The sequence below is a fragment of the Somniosus microcephalus genome, chromosome 14 (genome assembly GCF_052327205.1).
Source record: "Somniosus microcephalus isolate GS21.2 chromosome 14, FLI_Smic_1.0, whole genome shotgun sequence".
In the NCBI taxonomy this organism is placed as follows: Eukaryota; Metazoa; Chordata; class Chondrichthyes; order Squaliformes; family Somniosidae; genus Somniosus; species Somniosus microcephalus.
Window position 1 is genome coordinate 49,139,498 of NC_141000.1, and position 24,780 is coordinate 49,164,277.

Genomic DNA, 24,780 nt, shown 5'->3' on the forward strand with positions numbered 1-24,780 from the left:
TTCTTTTCATCACAACTTTGCTTAGAGATTGAATGCAAGTTTTACTAACTAGATATCTTTAGTAAACTTCTGATGTACTAAGCTATTAAGACTAAATGTTTCAATAAGTCTGTACAGTTTTTTGTTTTGTTACCGAAACAATCTTTAAAAAAAAAATCACTGAACAATATATTGCCATAGGAGTTGAAGAAATAGCAGATTAACAACTGCCAGATGAACTGAATGCTCATTTCATTTGAGCTGTGGCAACTTTCTAGGTCAAATCTATCAGTCCCCCTGGACTCCAGCTATTTGGAATAATTTTAATTTCTTTGCTAAATATCATTGCCTGGAAACTTTCTGAAGGTGCTGTATCTGTAGTTAAGCCAAACCTGAGCAACAAGTCATGGTTCACTTGCCCTTTTTTTTGGCAGGACTTTTGTTTATCCTGTGCATACCAAATCCTCTGGACAAATAGCTTTATTATAATGGCAAAACAAACTTTGAGTTCTTAAATAATTGTTCAGACATACTACTAAAGAAAATACAATTTAGGCTGGTGTGTGGTTTGAAACTAGAATGCAAAGGAATTTATAAGATGTCACAGTTTGCAAGAATGAAGCACAGCCAGTTTAACATCATGCAAATGCCAACATTTTGTTCCAACTTTGAAAGTTCCTGTAATTTCTCCTACTTTGTTAACAAAAGACAAGCCTATCATTATATAACAGGCAAGTCTAATAATACAGGCATTGTTGGTACAGGTAGACTATCCTTTATCCGAGCTTCCGAAAACCTCTGAAAACCGAAAGTTTTTTCGTTCAGCGTAAGTCGTGCGCACGACATGACCAGAGTGGCGCACGACTTACGCTGAGCAGGGCAGAGGGTCACAGAGTTCCCTCCTGGGTAGGAGATTGTAGGCCGAGCCGGGCAGTGTGAAGGAGGTACTGGGAGAGTGAACCCAACAATACAGCGGCCCGTCCGATAGCTGCAGCGGCCCGTCCGATATTCTTTTCTCCCCCCGACCCGAACCGCGGCCCGTCCAATATTCTTTTCCCCCCACCCAACCCCCGACCTGATTTGCGGGCCAGCTTAGTAGGAGTCAGCCGATATCTGGCTTTCCAGAGAAGCAGGAAGGGGAATGAGACACGGAACGGTCGCAAGAGGTAGCCTGAACTTTTAAAATTTATATTAAATACAAATTTCCCAGTCTTATAATACCTTCTGAAATCCGAAAAATTCCGAAAACCGAAACTCAGCTGGTCCCAAGGCTTTCGGATAAGGGATAGTGTACCTGTAGTAGGGTGCTATATAATTATCAACTGTTCAGGACCATTGCTGCTCTATTACTGATCTGGACCTGGGTATCAACATTTGCAGACAACACAAAATGGGGACATAGGCACCATGGTTAATTATGAAAAGGAGTGTAAGCTCCTTCAGGCAGAGAGATTAGGCAGACTGATGTCAGATGAAATTTAATGTGGAGAAATATAAGGTGATTCATTTTGGGAGGAAGTGTGACACAACATGGTAAAACTTAAATGTATTGCATTACTAATTTAAGAATCTTGTTCAGCCTACTGTAGTGGTAAAATATAAAGCTTTCGATTAGTCCAATGGGTGCTTGGTAAGCACAATATAAACATAAGTGCCATTCATGAGTATGCCAGTGAGATCACTCCCCCCTCCCTTCTCTCTCTGTTATATCTCTCTCTCTCTCTCTCTCTCTCTCTCTCTCTCTCTCTCTGACTCTCCCCCTCCCTCACTCTCTCTGACTCCCTCCCTCCCTCTCGCTCTCTGACTCCCTCCCTCCCTCTCGCTCTCTGACCCCCTCCCTCTCGCTCTCTGACCCCCTCCCTCTCGCTCGCTCTTTCTCTCCCTCTCGCTCGCTCTTTCTCTCCCTCCCCCCACCCCAATTTTGTCCTTTTTTCTATGGTGCCTTAGCACGTGTTGCTAGCTATCTCTGGGATTTTTCACTCCGGTTATAAAAAATATTGGTGTGGGAAACAAAATATTAGTGTGGGACATTACAAATTGAAGCATGTTTGACCAGAGTAGTCTGTGTCTCAGTATGTTGTACCTTATCTGGTATGCGTGCTGATGATTTTGAGCCCACAAACTAGAGAAGTGTTTTCAGTTCTGCAAACATAGTTTGATTAGTGCAAAAAAAATTGCAAACACAAACCTTTCATTTTTGACAGCAGAGATAATAGGTAATGCTCACCAAAACATTTTTGTAAGGTTGCCCTGTATTCCCTTAATTTTTTATATTTTTATAAAATTTAAGTTTCTCAATTTAGCTGTTAATTGCCCACTTTGGTTAAATGTGCTTGCGTGAAAGCTGTTTAAAAATTAACGCTAATCATATTCCTTAATTCTCTCCATCTTGTGTTTATTTCAGGGAACTTTGATCCAAAAGCCATGAACAATTTTTATGACAACATGGGACTAACTGGCCCTGTAGGAGCTGTTCCCCCAAAGCATAGCAAAAAAGGTAAGTTATTAACTGATGTACAGTGTTGAGTATTGTTCTTAATGTTTTCTTCTTATAAATGTGTAGGACTGTTTTGACTCTTAATATGTACCAGGGATAGCACTATGGATTAGAAAATGCTTATTTTAATTATTCACTCCCTTGCCACCTCCTTGGGAATGTGGGATATACCTTTGTCTGTCTGATTGTCCGTCTGTACCAATGGGGCAATAACTAGAATGGTATTACAGTTTAGGTAGCCTTCCTGAATGAGAACGTTCTCTCAATTAAATTGATCCAGAAATTCGGGTCTGCACGGGTGAGTACGCACGGGGTACTCACGCGTGGGCCCGATGGAAGTGCCGGTTTCCTGCATGCGCGGGAAACCAGCACTTCCGTTCCTCTGAACGAAGGGGTTCAGAGGTCAAACACGTGCATGGGGGAGTCTGCGCGTGCGCTTTGAACTTGGTTTTTTTATAGGTTTTTCCGGGAGGGTAAGTCTTTAGCATTTAGAAATGTAAAAAGCAGGCGTAAGGCCTGCTTTTTACAAGGTACGTGGTCAATTAATTAAAATTAAAGCATTTTTTCCACAGGTTTATTATTTTTAAATACTTTAAAGCAAGGTAAGTTTATTTTTAGCCCCGTTAGAATATAAAATTCTTTTTTTCAAAAATTTAAATTATTGTTCAAAAGTTATTTAATGTAATTTATAGTTTATTTAAAGTGTGATTTAAAAAAAAAAAAAAAAAAAAAATGTATTTGAAGGTTTACTGCTATTTTGGGGCCGTAGTATTTATAAGTCTCCATTTGCTGTCCATGGCCCACGTGATCCCAGGGGACTCATCGAACTAACTGCGCCCCTGAGATACGCAAACACTGCACGCCGGCAGCTGGGCCAGGCCCTAGATCGGAATTCCACGGGGCCCTACAGCTCAACTGCCGGCGCGCAAGGTTAGTGCAGGTCGGGGGCTTGCACCCGCGGGAAGCCCCCGACCCGAATTTCTGGGCCGATGAGTTAAAATTTGGTCTCCTTATACTTGCACTTGGATTACACAAATACATAAAATGGCAGATTGTTTCATTCCAATTTAAATAGATAGGTGCTGGGGAAGAGGCGTGGATGTTTTGAATAAGATACAAAATGTGTTGCTAATTTATGAATAGTGTTCAATCTAATGGGAAAATATAATAAAGCTTTCTATTAGTCCGCCAAGGCCTTTAGTTAGATATGTAACTATATTTTTGAACGGTGAGACATAGATCTAAGTAGAAATCATGAATTGTATAATTTTTACAGCACTTAAGGAAGCAATTTGGCCCATCACTTGTGTTCCAGATCTATGAAAGGGCTATCCACCTGGTCCCATCCCAGCTTTTTCTTTTTCCAATATTTATCCACTTCCTTTTTAAGAGTGGATTCTGCTCCACCACTGTTCTGGTTGGACATTCCATGTTCGAATGACCTTTTTGATCTTTTTGTGATTAAATTTGTAGCTTCTGGTTACTGACTTACTGACCAGTGAAATTGTTTTATTCAGATTTACCTTAGCAAAAAGCCTCAGTTTTAAGCACTCCATCCAATCTCCTTTTAATCTTTTATTATGACAAAAAGAGGCCTAACTTCTCTAGTCTCTCCCATTAATTAAAGCATCTTGTCCCTGGTATCATCTGCACCCTCTCAATGACATCTTTCCTAAAATAAGATGCCCAAAATTGGACACCATATTCCCACTGCAACCTAACCAGTGATTTGTATAGGTTTCCATTACCCCATTGCTTTTGTACTCTTTACCCCATTTATAAAATCTAGGATCCCATAAACTTTTTTCAGTTTCATTAACTTAGCTGCTCACTTTTAAAGATTTATGTATTAAACATAGAAGATAAGAGCAGAAGTAGGCCATTCGGCCCCTCGAACCTGCTCCGCCATTCAATGTGATCATGGCTGATCATCCAAATTCAGTACCCGGTCCCTGCTTTCTCCCCATACCCCTTGATCCCTTTAGCCTTAAGAAATATATCCAACTCCTTCTTGAATATATTTAATGAATTGGCCTCTACTGCCTTCTGTGGTAGAGAATTCCACAGGTTCACCACTCTTTGGGTGAAAAAATTCCTCCTCATTTCTGTCCTAAATGGCTTACCCCTTATCCTTAGACTGTGACCCCTGGTTCTGGACTCCCCGACCATCGGGAACATCCTTCCTGCATCTAGTCTGTCCAGTCCTGTCAGAATTTTATAAGTTTCAATGAGATCCCCTCTCATTCTTCTAAACTCCAGCGAGTACAAGCCCAATCGACCCAATCTCTCCTTATACGTCATTCCTGCCATCCCAGGTATCAGCCTGGTGAATATTTGCTGAACTCCTTCCATGGCAAGAACATCGTTCTTCAGATAAGGCGACTAGAACTGCACACAATACTCAAGATGCGGTCTCACCAAGGCCCTGTATAACTGCAGCAAGACATCCTTGTTCCTGTACTCAAACCCTCTCGCTACGAAGGCCAACATACCATTTGCCTTCTTAACCGCCTGCTGCACCTGCATGCTTACCTTCAGCGACTGGTGCACAAGGACACCCAGGTCTCGTTGCACTTCCCCTTCTCCCAATCTATTGCCGTTCAGATAATAATCTGCCTTCCTGCTTTTGCCACCAAAGTGGATAACCTCACATTTATCCACATTGGGCAAAAGCATGGCAGATGCAATATAATCACCCAACCTGTCCAAATCATCCTGGAGTTTCTCAGCATCCTCCTCACCGCACACACGCCCACCCAGCTTTGTGTCGTCTGCAAATTTGGAGATATTACATCTAGTTCCTTTGTCTAGATCATTAATATATATTGTGAATAGCTGGGGTCCAAGGACCGATCCCTGCGGTACCCCACTAGTCACTGCCTGCCACTCGGAAAAAGACCCGTTTATTCCAACTCTTTGCTTTCTGTCTGCCAACCAGTTCTCTATCCAAGTCAATACCTTGCCCCCAATCCCATGTGCCTTAATTTTGCATGCTAATCTCTTGTGGGACCTTATCGAAAGCCTTCTGAAAGTCCAAATACACCACATCCACTGGTTCTCCCTTATCTATTTTACCAGTTACATCCTCAAAAAATTCCAGTAGATTAGTCAAGCACGATTTACCTTTTGTAAATCCATGTTGACTTTGTCCGATCCTGTCACTGTTTTCCAAGTGCTCTGCTATTGCATCTTTTATAATGGACTCTAGCATTTTCCCCACTACTGATGTCAGGCTTACCGGTCTGTAATTCCCCGTTTTCTCTCTACCACCTTTTTTGAATAGTGGGGTAGTTGTATTTAAGTGTTCCTCTGCTTTTAATGTTTTACCATTTAATGTATATGTCCTCTCATTCTTCTTCCCAAAATGAATCACATTACAGGAAACTTTGAGCTATCCGGAAGTTGAATGTCCGGCAACTTTGATCTAACGGCAGAAATCAGCAGCCGTTTTGGTTAGGTTTTTTTTTCTCCTAGCATTCTTTTCACAGGCAGGCTCTGGAAAGCGTCTTTGTCGCTTAGCAACAGCTTCAGAGACGCTTCCAAGCTACTGGGCCAAGTGTTTACAAGCTGTTGCTGAGCAACAGTGTTTGTGGTCAGACACGGCAGGCTCTAGAAAGCGTCTCTGTATCTTAGCAACAGCTTCAGAGACGCTTCCAAGCCACGGGCCGAGTGTTTACAAGCTGTTGCTGAGCAACAGTGTTTGTGGTCAGATACTGCGATGAAAAGCTCCTATCTGATAACATTGACGCTGGTCTATCCGGAGCTTTTTAAAAAAAAAAAAAAAAACGGCAGTAGCTCGGTCCCATGGGTGCCGGATAGCACAGTTTCCTGTATATTGATCAACATTAAATTTAATCTGACATCTATCTGCCCGATCTGCTAATGCCCATGTCCTCCTGAAGGTGCTTATGGTCCTTTTCACAATTAACCATGGTCCTTATTTTAGTTAAGTCTGACAATGTTGATATTGTGCATCCCTTGTTCAGATCAGTTATAGAAGAGCAATGGTCCTAAACAGTTGATAATTATATACTGCCCTACTACCAACGATTCCTATATTGATAGATTTTCCTGTCACAATGATATATCTTTTTTTGGTCAAAATAATGTACCCGTAACCGTACAAAGCTAGGTGGGAATGTAAGTATACTCGCTGGAGTTTAGAAGAATGAGAGGGGATCTCATTGAAACTTATAAAATTCTGACAGGACTGGACAGACTAGATGCAGGAAGGATGGTCCGGGAGTCCAGAACCAGGGGTCACAGTCTAAGGATAAGGGGTAAGCTATTTAGGACAGAGATGAGGAGGAATTTCTTCACCCAGAGAGTGGTGAACCTGTGGAATTCTCTACCACAGAAAGCAGTAGAGGCCAATTCATTAAATATATTCAAGAAGGAGTTGGATATATTTCTTAAGGCTAAAGGGATCAAGGGATATGGGGAGAAAGCAGGGACACGGTACTGAATTTGGATGATCAGCCATGATCTCATTGAATGGCGGAGCAGGCTCGAAGGACCGAATGTCCTACTCCTATTGATGCACTATCAATTGCTACAAAAGACTGGAAGTTGAGAAAGTAACAAACAGGCTTTTATTACCAAAGAACAGAGCATGCCTCTTGTGGTTGCCTGGTATCCAAAAGGGCCGGGGGCTGCCGAGCAGCTACCTTTATACCCAGCCATGAGGGTGGAGCCAGGGGCGGAGTCAGCTGAGGCATGCACAGACAAGTACAACAATATGCAAGAGTGAACAACAGTACTAACAGTGAACAACAGTACTAACAACAGTGGTGAACAACAATACTAACAACAGTGGTTTACCACATTCACCCCTTGTTTAGAATTGAGTCCGGCGGGGTGAAGTGCACTAAAAATTCGTGTACTGAAGTCTATCAGGAGGCCTTGTAAGCTGTCCTGAGCGTCGCAGCAGCGGCGGTGATGGTGCAGCATCCAACGTTGAACCCGGTGTCTCGTTCAGAGGAGGTGTAGCAGGTGGCGGACCCTGGGGCTGCTGCATGCCGTCTACGGGGGTCAGAGCGCGGGTAATGGGAGGTAGCGATGGTGGTCTCTCAGAGGCACCCGAAGGTGCGAGGTCTCGTGCGGGGACTGTGTCCTGGGGGTAGGCAGGAGTAGCGGTGGGTGGCGAAGAGGGTGTTTCAGGAGTACCCGCAGGTGCGAGGTCTCGAATGGAGACTGTGTCCTCCCGCCCGTCCGGGTACACCACGTAAGCATACTGCGGGTTGGCGTGGAGGAGGCTCACCCTCTCGACCAGGGGGTCCGCCTTATGGGTCCTCACGTGCTTCCGCAGTAGGACGGGTCCTGGAGAAGTCAGCCATGTTGGTAGCGAAATCCCCGACATGGACTTCCTGGGGAAGGAGAACATTCTCTCGTGAGGAGTGGCATTGGTGGGTGTACAGAGCAGCGACCGAATGGAATGGAGCGCCGCAGGGAGGACCTCCTGCCAGCGGGAGGTCGGAAGGCCCTTAGATTTTAAGTTTAAAAGGACTGCCCTCCAGACTGTTGCATTCTCCCTTTCCACCTGGCCGTTACCCCGGGGGTTGTAGCTGGTGGTCCTGCTTGTAGCAATGCCTCTCGCGCGCAGGTACTGCCGAAGTTCGTCGCTCATAAAAGATGAGCCCCTGTCGCTATGGATATAGCTAGGGAAACCGAACAATGCGAAGAGGTCATTCAGACATTTAATGACCGTGGTACTGGTCATGTCCGAGCAAGGGATGGCAAACGGGAAACGGGAGTACTCATCAATTATATTGAGGAAGTACACATTGTGTTCAGAGGAGGGGAGGGGCCCTTTAAAATCGATGCTCAGCCGCTCGAAGGGGCGCGTGGCTTTGATCAGGCTCGCTCTGTCTGGCCTATAAAAATGCGGCTTGCACTCGGCACAGATCTGGCAGTTCCTGGTCATGGTCCTGACCTCGATGGAGTAGGGCAGGTTACGGGATTTGATAAAATGGAAGAACCTGGTGACCCCCGGGTGGCAGAGGTCATTGTGGAGGGTCTGTAATCTATCAACCTGCGCGTTGGCGCACGTACCACGTGATAGGGCATCTGGGGGCTCATTGAGTTTCCCGGGCCGGTACAAGATATCGTAATTGTAGGTGGAGAGTTCGATTCTCCACCTTAATATCTTGTCATTCTTGATTTTGCCCCGCTGCTTATTATGAAACATAAAAGCTACTGAACGCTGGTCAGTGAGCAGGGTAAATCGTTTTCCGGCCAGGTAATGTCGCCAATGTCGCACGGCTTCCACAATGGCCTGGGCCTCCTTTTCGACAGAGGAGTGTCGAATCTCGGGGCCCTGGAGGGTCCTTGAGAAAAAGGCCACGGGTCTCCCCGCCTGGTTAAGGGTTGCAGCTAGGGCAAAGTCGGATGCGTCGCTCTCCACTTGAAAAGGGAGGGACTCATCCACAGCGTGCATTGTGGCCTTCGCAATATCGCTTTTTATGAGAGTGAAGGCTGCACAGGCCTCTGCTGTCAGGGGGAAGGAGGCGGACTTGATGAGGGGTCGGGCTTTATCCGCATAGTTGGGCACCCACTGAGCATAGTAAGAGAAAAACCCCAGGCATCTCTTCAGTGCTTTCTGGCAGTGGGGGAGGGGGAGCTCCATAAGAGGGCGCATTCTATCGGGGTCTGGGCCGATGACTCCGTTCTCCACTACGCAGCCAAGAATAGCAAGGCGCTTAGTACGAAACATACATTTGTCTTTGTTGTATGTGAGATTCAGCTGCTGGGCCGTCCGGAGGAATTTCCCTAGATTAACGTCGTGGTCCTGCTGGTCGTGGCCGCAGATGGTGACGTTGTCTAGATATGGGAAAGTGGCCTGGAGCGCGTTCTGGTCAACCATCCGGTCCATCTCCCGTTGGAAGACAGAAACTCCGTTGGTGACGCCGAAGGGAACTCTGAGAAAGTGATAGAGCCGACCGTCAGCTTCAAAAGCTGTGTACTGGCGGTCCTCAGCCCTGGTGGGGAGCTGGTGGTATGCCGACTTCAGATCAATCGTCGAGAACACCTGATATTGTGCTATCTGATTGACCATGTCAGATATGCGGGGGAGTGGGTATGCATCCAACTGGGTGTAGCGATTGATCGTCTGGCTGTAGTCAATAACTAGGCGCTGTTTTCCACCAGTCTTCACCACCACCACTTGTGCTCGCCATGGGCTATTGCTGCTCTCGATAATCCCTTCCTTCAGGAGTCTCGCTACCTCGGATTTAATGAAACCCCTATCCCCGGCACTGTAACGCCTACTTTTGGTAGCGATGGGCTTACAGTCGCGGGTGAGGCTAGCGAACAAGGAGGGGGGGGAGACTTTAAGGGTGGAGAGGCTGCAAATGGCGCGCGGCGGGCGATTTAAAAACTGCTGGCTGCAGACCGTGAGAGGGGGGAGGGGTCCACCGTACGCTAAAGTGACACTCTTAAGGTGGCACTGAAAATCCAACCCCAGTAGGACGGCAGCACAGAGATCGGGCAGGACCAGAAGTTTAAAATTTTTGTAATCAGTACCCCGCACTGAAAGAGTCACCATACAGTAGCCACCGACTTCCGCTGACTGGGCTTTGGAAGCCATAGAGATGCGATGACGCGTCGGCAGGACCGGGAGAGAGTAACTGCGCACCGTGTCGGGGTGTATAAAACTTTCCGTGCTCCCGCTGTCAAAAAGGCAGGTAGTGGCGCGGCCGTTTACCGTAATGTCCATCATGGACCTGGACAGTTGATGCGGGAGAGATTGATCCAGCGTCACGGAAGCCAGCGTATGTTCAAGCGCGTCGATGCGGTCGTCCGATGAGGCGGTGGTGGAGTCCGGGTCCCCCGTAACCGAAGTCGGAGGCGTCCAAGATGGCGGACAAAATGGCGGCGCCCACGGTCCCGATCCCCACGCGGCTGGGGGAGCCCAAGATGGCGGGCAAGATGGCTGCACCCACGGTTCGCACGCGGCGCTGCTGGCATTAGCGGTCTTCCCTTTGCAGGCGCTAACGTAGTGGCCTTTCTTCCCGCAGCCGGAGCAGGTAGCAATCTTCGCGGGGCAGCGTGCTCTAGGGTGTTTAGCTTGGCCACAAAAATAGCATTTTTGTGCCTTGGACATCGCTGCAGCAGTCGGAGGTGGCGGTCCCATGGCCCAAGATTGCGGCGTCCACGGCGCGGGGCGATTAGGGGAGAAAGTGTCCATATTTCTGTGGGCCGCGTCGAGCGAGAGCGCGAGGGACACTGCCTTTGTCAGGTCTATTTCACCCTTATCCAGCAGCCTCTGCCGGGAGTAGTCGGACCTTAGACCTGCAACGAAAGCGTCTCGTATCAGTCCCTCCGCATGTGCCGCGGCCGATACTTCCTTGCAGTCGCAGCCGCGTCCGAGTACCCGCAGTGCCTGTAGGACGGCCTCCACCGATTCCCCGGGCTGCTGTCTGCGAGATCTTAAAAGGTGCCTGGCATAGACCGTGTTAACCGGGCGTGCATACTGCCCTTTCAGTAGGTCGATAGCCGCCGCGTAGGTCGTCGCATCTTGGATTAAAGTATAGACTTGGTGGCTCACTTTCGAGGCCAGGATTTTCAGTTTATTTTCATCAAGAGTCACGGTCGAGGCTTCCAGATACGCCTCAAAGCAACGCAGCCATTGTGCGAATTTAGTCGACGAACCCGCTTCTTGGGGGTCTAGGTCCAGGCATGTTGGTCTGAGGGCTCGCAGCAGCGCCTGCTGCTCAGCGTTTTGTGCCATCGGTTGATCAGCATTCGCAGCCAACATTTAACTTTGGTAATAAAATTGATGCACTATCAATTGCTACAAAAGACTGGAAGTTGAGAAAGTAACAAACAGGCTTTTATTACCAAAGAACAGAGCATGCCTCTTGTGGTTGCCTGGTATCCAAAAGGGCCGGGGGCTGCCGAGCAGCCACCTTTATACCCAGCCATGAGGGTGGAGCCAGGGGCGGAGTCAGCTGAGGCATGCACAGACAAGTACAACAATATGCAAGAGTGAACAACAGTACTAACAGTGAACAACAGTACTAACAGCAGTGGTGAACAACAATACTAACAACAGTGGTTTACCACACCTATCTTCTATGTTTCTATGTGAGGAGGATGCAAAGAGGCTTCAAGGGGATATAGACAGGCTAAGTGAGTGGGCAAGAACATGGTAAATGGAATATAATGTGGAGAAATGTGAAGTTATCCACTTTGGTAAGAAAAATAGAAAAGCAGAGTATTTTTTAAATGGTGAGAGATTGGGAAATGTTGGTGTTCAGAGGGACCTGGGTGTTCTTGTACACGAATCACAAAGTTAACATGCAGGTACAGCAAGCAATTAGGAAAGCAAACGGTATGTTGGCCTTTATTACGAGAGGATTTGAGTATAAGAGTAAAGCTGTCTTACTGCAATTACAGGAAACTTTTTTTTAAATCCGGCACCGACTGGACCGGCGTGGTGCCAGTTGATCAAAAAGTCCAGATTACAGAGAGGTATACTTACCAAGGTACGAGAGCCCCATACACGGCCACAGGTGCAGGAGCCCCGGTTACACGACACTTCTGCAGGGGTCCCGGTTGCACGGGTGCAGGGGTCCCGGTTGCACGGCCGCAGGTGCAGGGGTCCCGGTTGCACGGCCGCAGGTGCAGGGGTCCCGGTTGCACGGCCACAGGTGCAGGGATCCTGGTTGCACGGCCGCAAATATATAGTAAAACTTACCTGAACCTACTCTGAATTTTGCCGGTTAAGAGAATTCTGGATATTTAGGTGCCAGTTAAAAGACAGTTTCCTGTATATAGGGCCCTGGTGAGACCACACCTGGAGTACTGCGCATAGTTTTGGTCTCCATATTTAAGGAAGCATATACTTGCATTGGAGGCAGTGCAGAGAAGGTTCACTAAGTTGATTCCTGGGATGAAGGGGTTGACGTATGACAAAAGGTTGCGTAGGTTGGGCCTATACTCATTGGAGTTTAGAAGAATGAGAGGTGATCTTATTGAAACATAAGATTCTGAGGGGGATTGACAGGGTAGATGCTGAGAGGATGTTTCCCCTAATGGGGGTATCTATAACTAGGGGGCATAGTTTCAGAATAAGGGGTTGCCCATTTAAGACGGAGATGAGGAGGAATTTCTTGAGGGTTGTGAATCTTTGGAATTCTCTACCCCAGAGAGCTGTGGAGGCGGAGTCATTGAATATATTCAAGGTGGAGATTGACAGACATTTGAACTACAAGGGAGTCAAGGGGTATGGGGAGAGAGCGGGAAAGTGATGTTGAGGCCAAGGTTGGATCAGCCATGATCTTATTGAATGGTGGAGCAGGCTCGAGGAGCCAACTGGCCTACTCTTGCTCCTATTTCTTATGTTCTTAAACTATAGGCCACCAAATAGTGGGAGGAGATGGAGGAGCAAAGTTGCAGGCAAATTGCAGAAAGATGCAAGAACTTTAGAGTAGTGATAATGGGAGACTTCAATTATCCTAAATACTGGGAAAATAACAGTGTAAAGAGCAAAGAAGGGGAGGAATTCCTGAAATGTGTACGTAGACTTTCTTGATGTGTATGTTTCCAGCCCAACAAGGAAGGAGACTTTGCTGGATCTAGTTCTGGGAATGAAGTGGAGCATGTTTCAGTAGGAGAGCATTTGGGAAACAGTGATCACTATCATTAGGTTTGGAGTAGTTGAGGAAATGACATGGAAAAACCAAATGTAAAAATACTCAAATGGGGAGGGCTAATTTCAGCGAGTTGAAAGGGATCTGGCACGGGTGGCTTGGAATCAAAGATTGCAGGTAAAACAATAAATGAGCAATGGGAGGCATTCAAAGATAGTTCGGTTACAGACTAGATACATTGCCACATGGGGGAAAGGAAGGGCATCCAAAGCTAGAGTTCCCTGCATGACTAAAGATATAAAGATGAAACAGAAAAAGGAGACTTAAGATAAATGTCAGGTTCATAATTCAGTAGAGAACCAAGCTGAATACAAAAAGTATAGGAGAGAACTGAAAAAGGAAATGAGGGGCAGAGAGTATATGAGAAAATAGATTAGCGGGTAACAAAAAGGGAACCCTAAAGTCTTTTATAAACACATAAATAGTAAAAGGGTAGTCAAAGGAAGGGTATGGGTGATTAGGGACCAAAAAGATCATTTTGTGGAGGCAGAGGGCATGGCTGAGGTATTAAATGAGTACTTTGCATCTGTCTTCACTAAAGAATGTTGTGCATATGGACTTTCAAAAGGCATTTGATAAATTACCACATAAAAGACTTATCAAAATTGAAGCCCATGGGATTAAACGGGCAATGGCTGTGTGGATACGAAATTGGCTAAGGGACAGAAAGCAGAAAATATTTATGAACGGTTGTTTATCAGACTGGAGGGAGGTGTGCAGTGGTGTGGCCCAGGGTTCGGTGTTGGGACCGCAGCTCTTTTTGGTATATTAATGACCTGGACTTGGGTATACAGGACATAATTTCAAAGTTTGCAGATGACATGAAACTCTGAAATGTAGTAAACAGTGAGGAGTAACAGACTTCAGGAGGACATAGACCGACTGGTTAAATGGGAAGACACCTGGCCGATGAAATTTAACACACAGAAGTGTGAAGTGATTCAATTTGGTAGGAAGAATGAGAAGAGGCAATAAAAACTAAATGGTATAATTTTAAAGGGGATGCAGGAACAGAGACCTGGGGGTGTACATACACAAGCCTTTGAAGGTGGCACGACAAGTTGAGAATGTTATTAAAAAGGAATATGGGATCCTGGGCTTCATAAATAGAGGCATAGAGTACAAAAGCAAGGAAGTTATGATGAACCTTTATAAAACACTGGTTCGGCCTCAACTGGAGTATTGTGTCCAATTCTGGGCACTGCACTTTAGGAAGGATGTGAAGGCCTTAGAGAGGGTGCAGAAAAGATTTACGAGAATGATTCCAGGGATGAGGGACTTCAGTTACGTGGATAGACTAGAGAAGCTGGGGTTGTTCTCCTTCGAGCAGAGAAGGTTGAGAGGAGATTTGATAGAGGTGTTCAAAATCATGAGGGGTTGAGACAGAGTAGATGGAGAGAAACTGTTTCCATTGGCAGAAGGGTCAAGAACCAGAGGACACAGATTTAAGGTGATTGGCAAAAGAACCAAAGGCGACATGAGGAACAACTTTTTTACGCAGCGATTGGTTGAGATCTGGAATGCACTGCTTGAAAGGGCGGTGGAGGCAGACTCAATCGTGGCTTTCAAAGGGGAGTTGGATAAGTACCTGAAGGAAAAAAAACTGCAGGGCTATAGGGAAAGGGCAGGGGAGTGGGACTAGTTGAAGTACTCTTGCAGAGAGCCAGCACAGGCTCGACAGGCTGAATGGCCGCCTGCGCTGTAACCATTCTATGATTCTAACCTTTAATAAAACACTTGTTGGGCCCCAGCTGGAGTATTGTGTCCAATTCTGGGAATCACACTTTATGAAGGATGTCAACGCTTTTGAGAGTGCAGAGGAGATTTACTAAGATGGCACCAGGGATGAAAGACTTCAGTTACGTGGAGAGATTGGAGAAACTGGGATTGTTCTCTTTAGAGCAGAGAAGGTTAAGGGAAGATTTGATAGAGGTGTTCAAAATCATGAAGTTTTGACAGACTAAATAAGGTGAAATTGTTTCCGTGTAAGAAGGGTTGGTAACATTTAAGGTAATTGGCAAAAGAACAGAGGTGACATGAGGAAAAAACATTGCTTTACACAGTGAACGGTTATGATCTGGAATGCACTGCCTGAAAGGGTGGTGGAATAAGATTCAATAATAACTTTCAGAAGGGAATTGGATAAATATTTGAAGTGGAAACATTTGCAAAGCTATGAGGAAAGAGCTGGGGAATGGGACGAGTTGCTCTTTCCAAGAGTCTGCACAGGCACGATGGGCTGAATGGCTGGCTGCTTTCTATGCTGCATCATTTGATCATTTTTTGATTCTGTGGTGTTGCTCACAGAAAAAATGGGTTTATAGTCGTATACCTGAAGTTAAAAATTAAATTCAAACAAAAATTAATAGTTACAATTGTGAAGAATTTTTTTGATTTCTAACATTTAATCAATATTTTTGTCTAGCTATATAACATACTAAAATTTGTACATGAGTCAGGCACTCCATGAAAAACTGCTATATAAACATTTCCTTTGGGAATTTCACTAACATTACCCACTTTCCCTGTGACACCGGTAGGTGGTGCTTTAATAGGATTTCCAATGTTCATCTAAACAGTCCAATCCTAGCTTCCTATCATGTAAGCATGTGTGGTATTATCTTTCGTCTATAAATAAAAACGGTTTTGTTTGCCATTTTTTCTCTGAAACAACTCCCTGGTGGGCCAAAGTTCAGTTTTAAACAAAGCAGAAAAAAATCTGTCACAATAACATCAAATATATAAATTGAATTGTCCTTTATGTCTTTTAATGCCTTCGTTAAAGTTTTTACCTGAAAGCCTCAGCCTTTCCCAAAACCCTGGGCATTCAAATTTCACTTTAGGTATCAAGAAACAAAGGCAGTTATCTGGAATGTACAAAGACACTCCACAAAATACCAAAGCCAGGGAGGTAATGTTTCTGCTTTGGGCGCAATCAACGAAACAAGCGCAAATTGTGAAATGTGGGGTTTTTCCCTTCGAGTTACTGCTCAAACCCATTTCCATATCGCCGAACACACAATCTGCCATGAACAAGCACAATCGGGCACCATTTTAAAACTTAATTAAAAAACAAATTTGCTTGCAGATTGATTGATTAATATTAGATTATCACAAAAAAATGTTTTTAATCCGTGTCAATCCACCACCTGTGAGTAACCCGATTTTAAATTACTGCAAATGACTTAAAAAAAAAAAAAAATACAGAACCATTTGCTAGTTACATTGTCAGTTTCTTAGTAAATTTTAAAAAATTATATTGGAAAGCCTTTAAAACATTCCTATTAGTGTCCTTGCGCCCAAAAGACCCAGCTTAATTTTTAGAGCGACCTTGAAGGCCTGGAAATGAGTGCAATTAGTGGAAGCTCCCAATGGTGTTTAATTCAGCCTGGGAGTTTTATGGGTGCGGCTGGCTTCTAGCACGATGTTTACAAAACTAACACAAAAGATCGTGGAAACTCTAGTTGCGCTGAACATAATTTGCACTTAAAATTCCATGATTTTTGCGCTGGTTATGCCGATTTCGAGCGAATTGCGCCGTTAAAAACCAGTGCAAAACTAGCGGAAACTCCAGGCCAGGATGTCTGCAGGCTCTTAATGGTTGTTACCAATCACACCTAAATAAGAGACAGTCAGGAATACGACCTGCAGCTGGAACGTAGTTAAGCACTGAATGAGCTCAGCTAGTGTTTAGTTAGCACAATTATACCATGTGGCCATAAAGGGACGTAATTTCACCCCAGCGGAAGCGTAGTACTTTGTCCATTATATGTCCTAACTCTCCTTGCTCTTATAAAACACACCACGTGACTTGTCGAGCCATACCATGGGCGATCCGTTGGTATGACATTGAAAATAATACATCTGCTTGCACTTCCTGCCTCAAGTTTTAGTTATTGTGAATTGGTCCAAATTTCATATTTTTGAAACAGCAAGAAATCAGAACTGCAGTGGTAGTGAACATCTGAATCAAAAGCTAGCAAAACAGCTATAAAACTACCAGTGAGCAGCGACTGAGGATAAAAAGAAAGAACTTGGATTTCTATAGCAACTATCATGTCTTTGGGGCATTTCCAAAAGCTTCACTGCATAAAAATGCCAAAATACTGTGTAATCACCATAATTCAGTCACCCTGATACATTTTTGCATTACATGGCATAATGCTTCTGTCATTATAAAATAGTGTATCTGAATCTCTGCCATGGATGACCCACTAGTTATATTTTAGCGGCAACTTGCATTTATATAGCCCCTTTAACATAGTCAAGCATCCCAAGGTGCTTCACAGGAGTGTTACCAAACAACATTGGAGACTGAGCCACACAAGGAGATATTAGGACAGATGACAAAAAGCTTGGTCAAAGAGGTAGGTTTTAAGGAGCGTCTTAAGAGGAAAAAGAGGTGGAGAGGTTTAGGGAGACAATTCCAGAGCTTATGGCCCAGGCAGCTGAAAGCACGGACACCAGTGGTGGAGTGATTTAAAGTCAGGGATGTGGCCAGAATTGGAGGAGCGCAGAGATCTCGGCGAATTGTAGGCCTGGAGGAGGTTACAGAGATGGGGCGGGGCGGGGCAAGGCCATGGGAGGGATTTGAAAACCAGGATGAGAATTTTAAAATCCAATGTAGGTCAGCGAGTACAGGGGTAATGGGTGAATGGGACTTGGTGCGAGTTAGGATATGTACAGCAGAGTTTCGGATGAGGTCAGGTTTATGTAGGGTGGAAGATGGGAGGCCGGCCAGGAGCGCATTGGAATGGTCAAGTCTAGAGGTAACAAATGCATGAATGAGGGTTTCAGCAGCAGATGAGCTGAGCTGGGGCGGAGTCGGGCGATGTTTCTAAAGTGGAAGTAGGCGGGCTTGGTGCTGGCGAGGATATGTGTTCGGAAGCTCAGTCTGGGTCAAATACGACACCAAGGTTGCGAACAGTCTGGCTTAGCCTCGGACAATTGCCAGGGAGAGGGATGGAGTCAGTGGCTAGGGCATGGAGATTGTAGCGGAGACCAAACACAATTGATTTGGTCTTCCCAATGTTTAGTTGAAGGAAATTTCTGCTCATCCAGTATTGGATGTCGGACAAGCAGTCTGATAAATCAGAGACAATGGAGGGGTCGAGAGATGTGGTGGTGAGGTAAAAGCTGGGTGTCGTCAGTGCACATGTGGAAACTCGCACTTTTTTTGGATAATGTGGCTGAGGGGCAGTGTGTAGATGAGAAATTGTAAGGGGCCAAGGATAGATCATTGAAGGACTCGAGGTAATGGTGCAGGAGCGGGAAGAGAAGCCATTGCAGTTGATTAAACAGTACAAGAGTGAGCATTTCCTGAACATCATCCTTTAAGCATTTTTGATGGGCTTGAATTTTGTATTTGTAAAACAGAAACAAGCCGGAGCTTCAACTATGAGGAAAATCTACGAGTGGGAGGGAAAAGAGCAAAAAGCAAACCAATCAAATTGTCTAATATTGTTTCAAAATCTTTCAGCTGTTTTTTTTCTTTTAGCCAACTGTGCACTTTTAAAAATACAATTTCTTAAATACTTTGCAAAAACTATTTCAAATTAGCCTTAAAAGTGGCATTGAGAATTAATTTATTACATTTTGTTTGGGGCCCAGGCCTCTAGTTTGGCTCAAAGGCCTGTGCTCTTGGTCCTGATGCTTTCTGGTCTCTTGATGCGACCCTGAGAAATGCCGCTAGAGATTTTTTTTTTATAATGACTGACTTTTCCTGCTGCTCTACCCATCCTGAACTGCTGCAATATATTCCCAGTAATCTATTTCTCTAATGGGCCGGCCTCCGCTAGTCAGCAAATATAGTATTAAAGCACATCTAGCACTAAAACTAGCTTCAGGCCAGAAACAGCATTGTGAAGGATTGGCTACTTGTGTATATTATGGTAGAGGACAGGCCATGATGAATCCTGGGGAGTTTAGTCCATTTTGGCACAGTTCCCAGCGCTTGGGATATCTTTTTTAAAGTATGCACATTTGGAGCTGGAACTGTGTCAGACTCTGGCTAAGATATGAGGTATGGGGATGTTTGAATCCATTTTTTTTATTTGTTCACGTGATTTGGGCGTTGCTGGCAAAGCCAGCATTAATTGCCCATCCCTAGTTGCCCTTGAGCAGGTCAACTAGGGATGGGCAATAAATGCTGGCCTTGCCAGCGACGCCCACATTCTATGAACAAATTTTAAAAAAAACTAACGGCATCCAGCCATGTGTGAGGAAATTGTTGAAGTAGTGAGGAAATTTTAGAATTTTCAGCATTTTGTGTTGTAGGTTACAAATTTAGTGATTTTTGTGCTGGTTGTTGCTCATTAATCTGTTGCTTTTTAATGAATAGCATTTCTTTAAAAAGCAATAGCGTCAGCGGTAGCTCTCTCGACTCTGAGTCGGAAGACTCAGCACATAATCTCAGTACAGTACTGAGGGAGTGCTACACTATCAAAGGTGTCCTCTTCCAGTTGCGACGTTAAACCGAGACTCCATTTTCCCTCTCGGATGGACGTAAAGGATCCTATGGCAATATTTAAAGAAGAACAGCAGTGTTCTGGTATCCTAGCCAATATTTATCCCTCAACCAACATTGCTAAAAACATTATCTGGTCATTATCTCATTGCTGCTCGTCATTGCTTGCTCTGCTGTGTTTCCCTATACTGTATTATTACAACAGTGAGTACATTTCAGAAGAACTTCATTGGCTGTAAAGTGCTTTCTGAGGTTGCGGAACATGCTATATAAATGCAAGTTCGTTCCTTCTTTCTCTTTCAATAGTAAAACAAAAAGTAGCAATAATTAAAGTTTTATTTTGTGGCTATTTGGCTCAAATGTTCCTTTCACCAGAAGCCCTGCTTTGTGCCATATGGGCAAGCCCATCTGAATCTCATCTGCAACTTAAAAGAACGTTTAGGCCTGTATTTGTGTCCCTTGCCTCCAGACTTCCATCCCCATTGTAATCATAAAATCTGCTCAGGAATTATACAGAGCCAAGCCTTTTTTCTCTGGTTGAGCTGATTTGATGAGTGGGAAACAAGAGCAGTATAAATTCTTGAGACTTTTTAAAAAAAAAAAAAAAAAAAAATCTATGCAGAAAAGCACAGAATTTCAATTTTTCTTAATTGGATTGGAAAAGCCATTACTGAATATGAGCTTGCGGTGCATTTACATTATTTTGTACAGTATATTTTAGCAATTCAGACAGTTTGATTTAACTATTCTGGTGATTGATAAAATTAAACATCTCTCAAATGCCTTTTTATTTTTCCTTTTATGGTAAAGGCATGTTTCAGCTTCAGATTCATTGAACTATTTTTCAGTTGGGGAAATTTCGCCAGTGTTAACCACAGTAATAAGTGGAATATTGGGTAATTGTTCAATCTTATTTGATTCTTTATGCTCTCTTTCCTACTCTCGCTCTCAATGGGGGGGGCAGAAAAAAGCAGTCATTTCTCAAGGTCATTAATCTTTTGGTGGCCAGAGTGGCATTTAAAGTGACCACAAAGGGGTCAATAGGGCATTTCATGCTGCCAAATGATGGATGAAGCATGGTAACCAGAGGCTGCATTTAATTTTTTTTAATTGCATTTATGTAATACCTTGTGTCCCAAAGCGCTTCACAACCAATGAATTACTTATGATGTGCAGTGACTCTTTTGTAGGCAAATGCAGCAGCCACAAACAGCAAATGTAGAAATGATCAGGAAATCTATTTCCGCTGGTGTTGGGTGAGGGAGGAATGTTGGCCAGGAGAATTCTCTGCTGTTCTTCCAGTAGTGCTATAGGATGTTTTGTATCCACTGCAGCAGGCAGATGGAGCCTCCGTTTAATGCCAAAAGATGGTACCTCTGATAATGCCTCAGTAATGCACTGAAGTGTCAGCCTAGATTATGCTCCCAAATCCGTGACCTCTACCATCTAGAAGGACAAGGGCAGCAGGCGCATGGGAACACCATCACCTCCAAGTTCCCCTCCAAGTCGCACACCACCCTGACTTGGAACTATGTTGCCGTCCCTTCATCGTTGCTGGGTCAAAATCCTGGAACTCCCTCCAGAACGGTACCTCACAAACTGCAGCGGCTCACCACCATCTTCTCGAGGGCAGTTAAGGATGGGTAATAAATACTGGCCTTGCCAGCAACGCCCACAACCTATGAATGAATAAAAAAAAGTCCTGCAGTGTGTTTTCTAGAAAAGCAGCAGAGTAGATGCAGAATACAAATATTTTGAAAATTGCAAACTTGATTTGTTTTAATGTGCAGATGTTTAGTATTTCATGTGATACAAGCTCAATAATAAATTAAGAACACAGTGCAGGAAACTTTTTTTTATCCGGCTCGGATGGGACCGACGTGGTGCCGGTTCATCAAAAATTCCGGATAACCGAACGCTATAGTGAAAGATACGGAGCTGAGAGCTCCGTATAAAGCAACAAACCCAACAGCTTCAAAACAATGGCCACAAGTTGCAAGTGTCTCTGTAGCTTAGCAACAGCTGCAGCCACACCCTTGCACAGCAACACATGGAGGAAGGCAAGTAATAAAAGTTACCTGAATCTACTCCTGAATTTTGCCGGTTAACCGAGATTTCCGGTTATTTAGGTGCCGGTAAATCAAAAGTTTCCTGTAAGTTAATTCATACTGAGTGGAACAACAAACAACTAGAACTAGTGGAAAAATTATTGAACATAATCAGTGACATATTGCAATGTGTGAACTTTTCATTTCTGTAAGTCCTTGAAGAAACTGAGTCATGTTTTGTACAAAGTACTGTTTGCATGTGACTAAACCTTAACCATTTGTCGCAGAAGGTTTGATTGTGAGCCAGCATTCGCTAAAGGAATGATTTCACGGGATCATTTAACTTTTGCATTGGAAAGTTTGGGTTCTACAATCTTAAAGGGCAACCTTTTCTGGTTGGCTTAAAAGTTGGTATCTCCTTTATTTGTAGCTTTAGCACAGTGGAAAGCAATTCTAAAATGATGTGGCTTTCTTATTATTTTAATTGGGTAGATACAGCTCTTGGTGTTTGGCATGCATTCTGCCATGGAGTGGTAGAGCAGGGTTTTATCCTTGGGAACTGCTTTTCCCACACATGGAAGACTGAAATAAAATCAGGATTTCAAAGTACTGAAAACAGATGAGGCCTTTAGCTGAAGTGAAGGAGAATATGAGGATAAGCCAGTCACTCCTTTCTTGAACCAGCTGTTAGGGCACAGGACGTGATTTAAACATAAGGCTCAGTAACATAGCAAATGCCTTCCTTATTCAGGGAATGGTGTAGCATAAGTGAAGAAGCAAAACGAGAAAAGGGAATTTAAGTGCAAACCTTTTTTGAGTTGGGTTGCTACAATTTTTAAGTCCATTTGGAAAAAGAAAATCTGCATAGTTCTGAATAATTCTTGGTCTTCAGTCAGATTTCAAAAATGATTCAGGTATATGGAGCTGGAGAGAGCTAAATAAATCTATCAGTTATTTGTTACAATATCTGAATTGGAGATGGGATAATGCCATTCTATTTTAGTTACAGCACAATTCTGTAATTAGTGTTGCAGGATTAGAACTGAACTTTTAATTAGTTTCATCTTTAACAGATAATTTAAAGCTGAGCAACATCTCTAATTAAACTCAAGCCTTCGAAAGATTGCGGGACTTCATATTGTAGGTTCACTTATAAACAGTTGAAATATCTCCTGACTCCGCCATTAAGCTGTTCTGTACAGTTTTTTTTACCTTTGGTAACATTGTCTTGCAGTTACAGTATATTTCTTTGAAAGTGTGCACTTCAGTAACTTGATACTGACATTCAAACAGCTCTGTGTAGCCTGAAGTTTCAGCAGCTTATAAATACAGACTGGGGGAATAAAAAGGAATAGGATCTCGCTTCGTGTAATAAACTTGTTTGCACAATGTAATATTACTACAGGTTGAACCCCGGTAATCCGGCACCCGATGGTCTGGCACGAATTGAAACCGGCGGTCTTTAGTTTGCGGAGCAGCCGCTCGGCGGCGGCGCCACCGTTTCCCACGATATAAACAAACATAATATTGTACCTAATATTGTTATTTTAGGTGTTATTTACCTAACCTTCAGTGGTTCAGAATTTTCAATGGTCTGGCACCGGCCTTGTCCCGAGGGTGCCGGATTACCGGGGTCCAACCTGTACTAGTACATTACAGGAAACTTTGTGATATCCAGGACCGAGCTGTTGCCGTCTCATCAAAACTGCCGGACAAACCAGTGCTAATGTTAAAACATACGGAAGCTTTTGAGCTCCGTATCTAGCAACAAACCCTAACAGCTTCTAAACAGTCGGCCGTAGCTTGCAAGCGTCTCTGTAGCTAAGCAACAGCTTTAGCTAGACCTTGCAGAGCCTGACTGGTTGGGGAAAAAAAAAAAGCAACGGAAAGAAAAAAAACTTACTGAACCGACTCCTGAATTTTGCCGGTGGCTCGAGCATTCCGGACAGTTAACCTCCGGATAAACCAAAGTTTCCTGTATGACATATAGCATCTGTTAACTGGACCTTCTTACAATGTCTAATCGTCCTGTTAAAATCCAATATTCTCTTATTTGGGTGGGAGAAGGTTTCTTGAGCCAAACCTGGGGACATACTTAATCAAGTCAAATCCACTTCACAGCAAAACTGAAGAAATTGTTAATTGTTTTCTAGCCTTAGTGCTATCCCACCAATGATGTCTGTACAGGATTGTCTGTGCATGCATCTTTGGGTTTCATGAAGGTGACTGCTGCTCTATGTTTGTGTGGGATTTCTCTTGCTCAGTAGTTTACTATAGTGGTGTGAAATAGCTAGATAAATAGTTAAGAAATGTGCTTTATGTATTGTATCTAGTTGTGGGTTGGGGTTGTGTTTAGGTTTTTAGAGGTTTGCCCCTTTATCCCTCTCAATCTTCATGACTTGTCTTGTACAGACCCTTCAGGTACTCTAGAGAGAAAAGCAAGGAAAATTAGTGTGACTTCAAAGTTAAAGAAGGACTCCTCTGATTCCCAGGCTGCTCCAGCTGAGGGTGGGTACTTCCGTGAAAGTCACCTGATTACCAGATTGGTGCAGATATTCACAATTCATAAGGCAAAAGGACCAGTCCAAAATGGTTTTTAAAAAATCTTTCTCAATTTCTTGACTTTATCCTGATTTTTTTTTTTAATGTAATCTTTTCAGACTTTGAATGTTCTTTGCATCAAAGCATCTTTGATTAACATTCTCTAATTCTTTAGACTGCCTTTGCTTTTTAATATTTTGTATTTGCATAAGATGCTTTGGCCTATTGGCCACTGAGGAAACCAGTTTTATTAACTGTATATTTGGAATATTAGCACTAATGTTTAATGTGTAATGTTTTGTTGTCTGCTACTTGTATAGTAAAATGTCTTAATTTGAATTCCTGTTTACACTTTTTTTTATAATGCATTCCTTTATCAAGCTGCTTTTCTTCAAAAGAAATTACACAATTGAGGGTTTAATGGGATTTTCATACTGCACAGTTCATAAGATTTCATAATATCACAGACCTTACATGTGCATTGTAATAATTAATGATTTTGGGCAAAGCTTTTCTTGTTGATCTCTAACTTCTTACTTGCAGCATTGAGGCTTAATTTTTCCAGGTCCACTGGAGGAAATATGAAACTGATACTTA

General features: G+C 43.8%; 1 protein-coding gene across 9 annotated transcripts in view; it reads left to right on the plus strand.

Annotated features, from left to right (window-relative positions):
• The window catches only part of tab3 (TGF-beta activated kinase 1 (MAP3K7) binding protein 3), a 149,956-nt gene that overhangs the window by 97,985 nt on the left and 27,191 nt on the right, over window positions 1-24,780 (plus strand). For 5 of the 9 annotated variants that reach the window (XM_086006542.1, XM_086006541.1, XM_086006540.1 and 2 more), the window contains 2 exons: window positions 2,384-2,476; window positions 24,055-24,150. In XM_086006542.1, the coding sequence (XP_085862668.1) occupies window positions 2,384-2,476; window positions 24,055-24,150 (189 nt within the window). Of the gene's footprint in view, window positions 1-2,383; window positions 2,477-24,054; window positions 24,151-24,780 lie in introns of those variants that run through there. The other 4 variants (XM_086006549.1, XM_086006544.1, XM_086006545.1 and 1 more) reach the window with 1 other exon arrangement.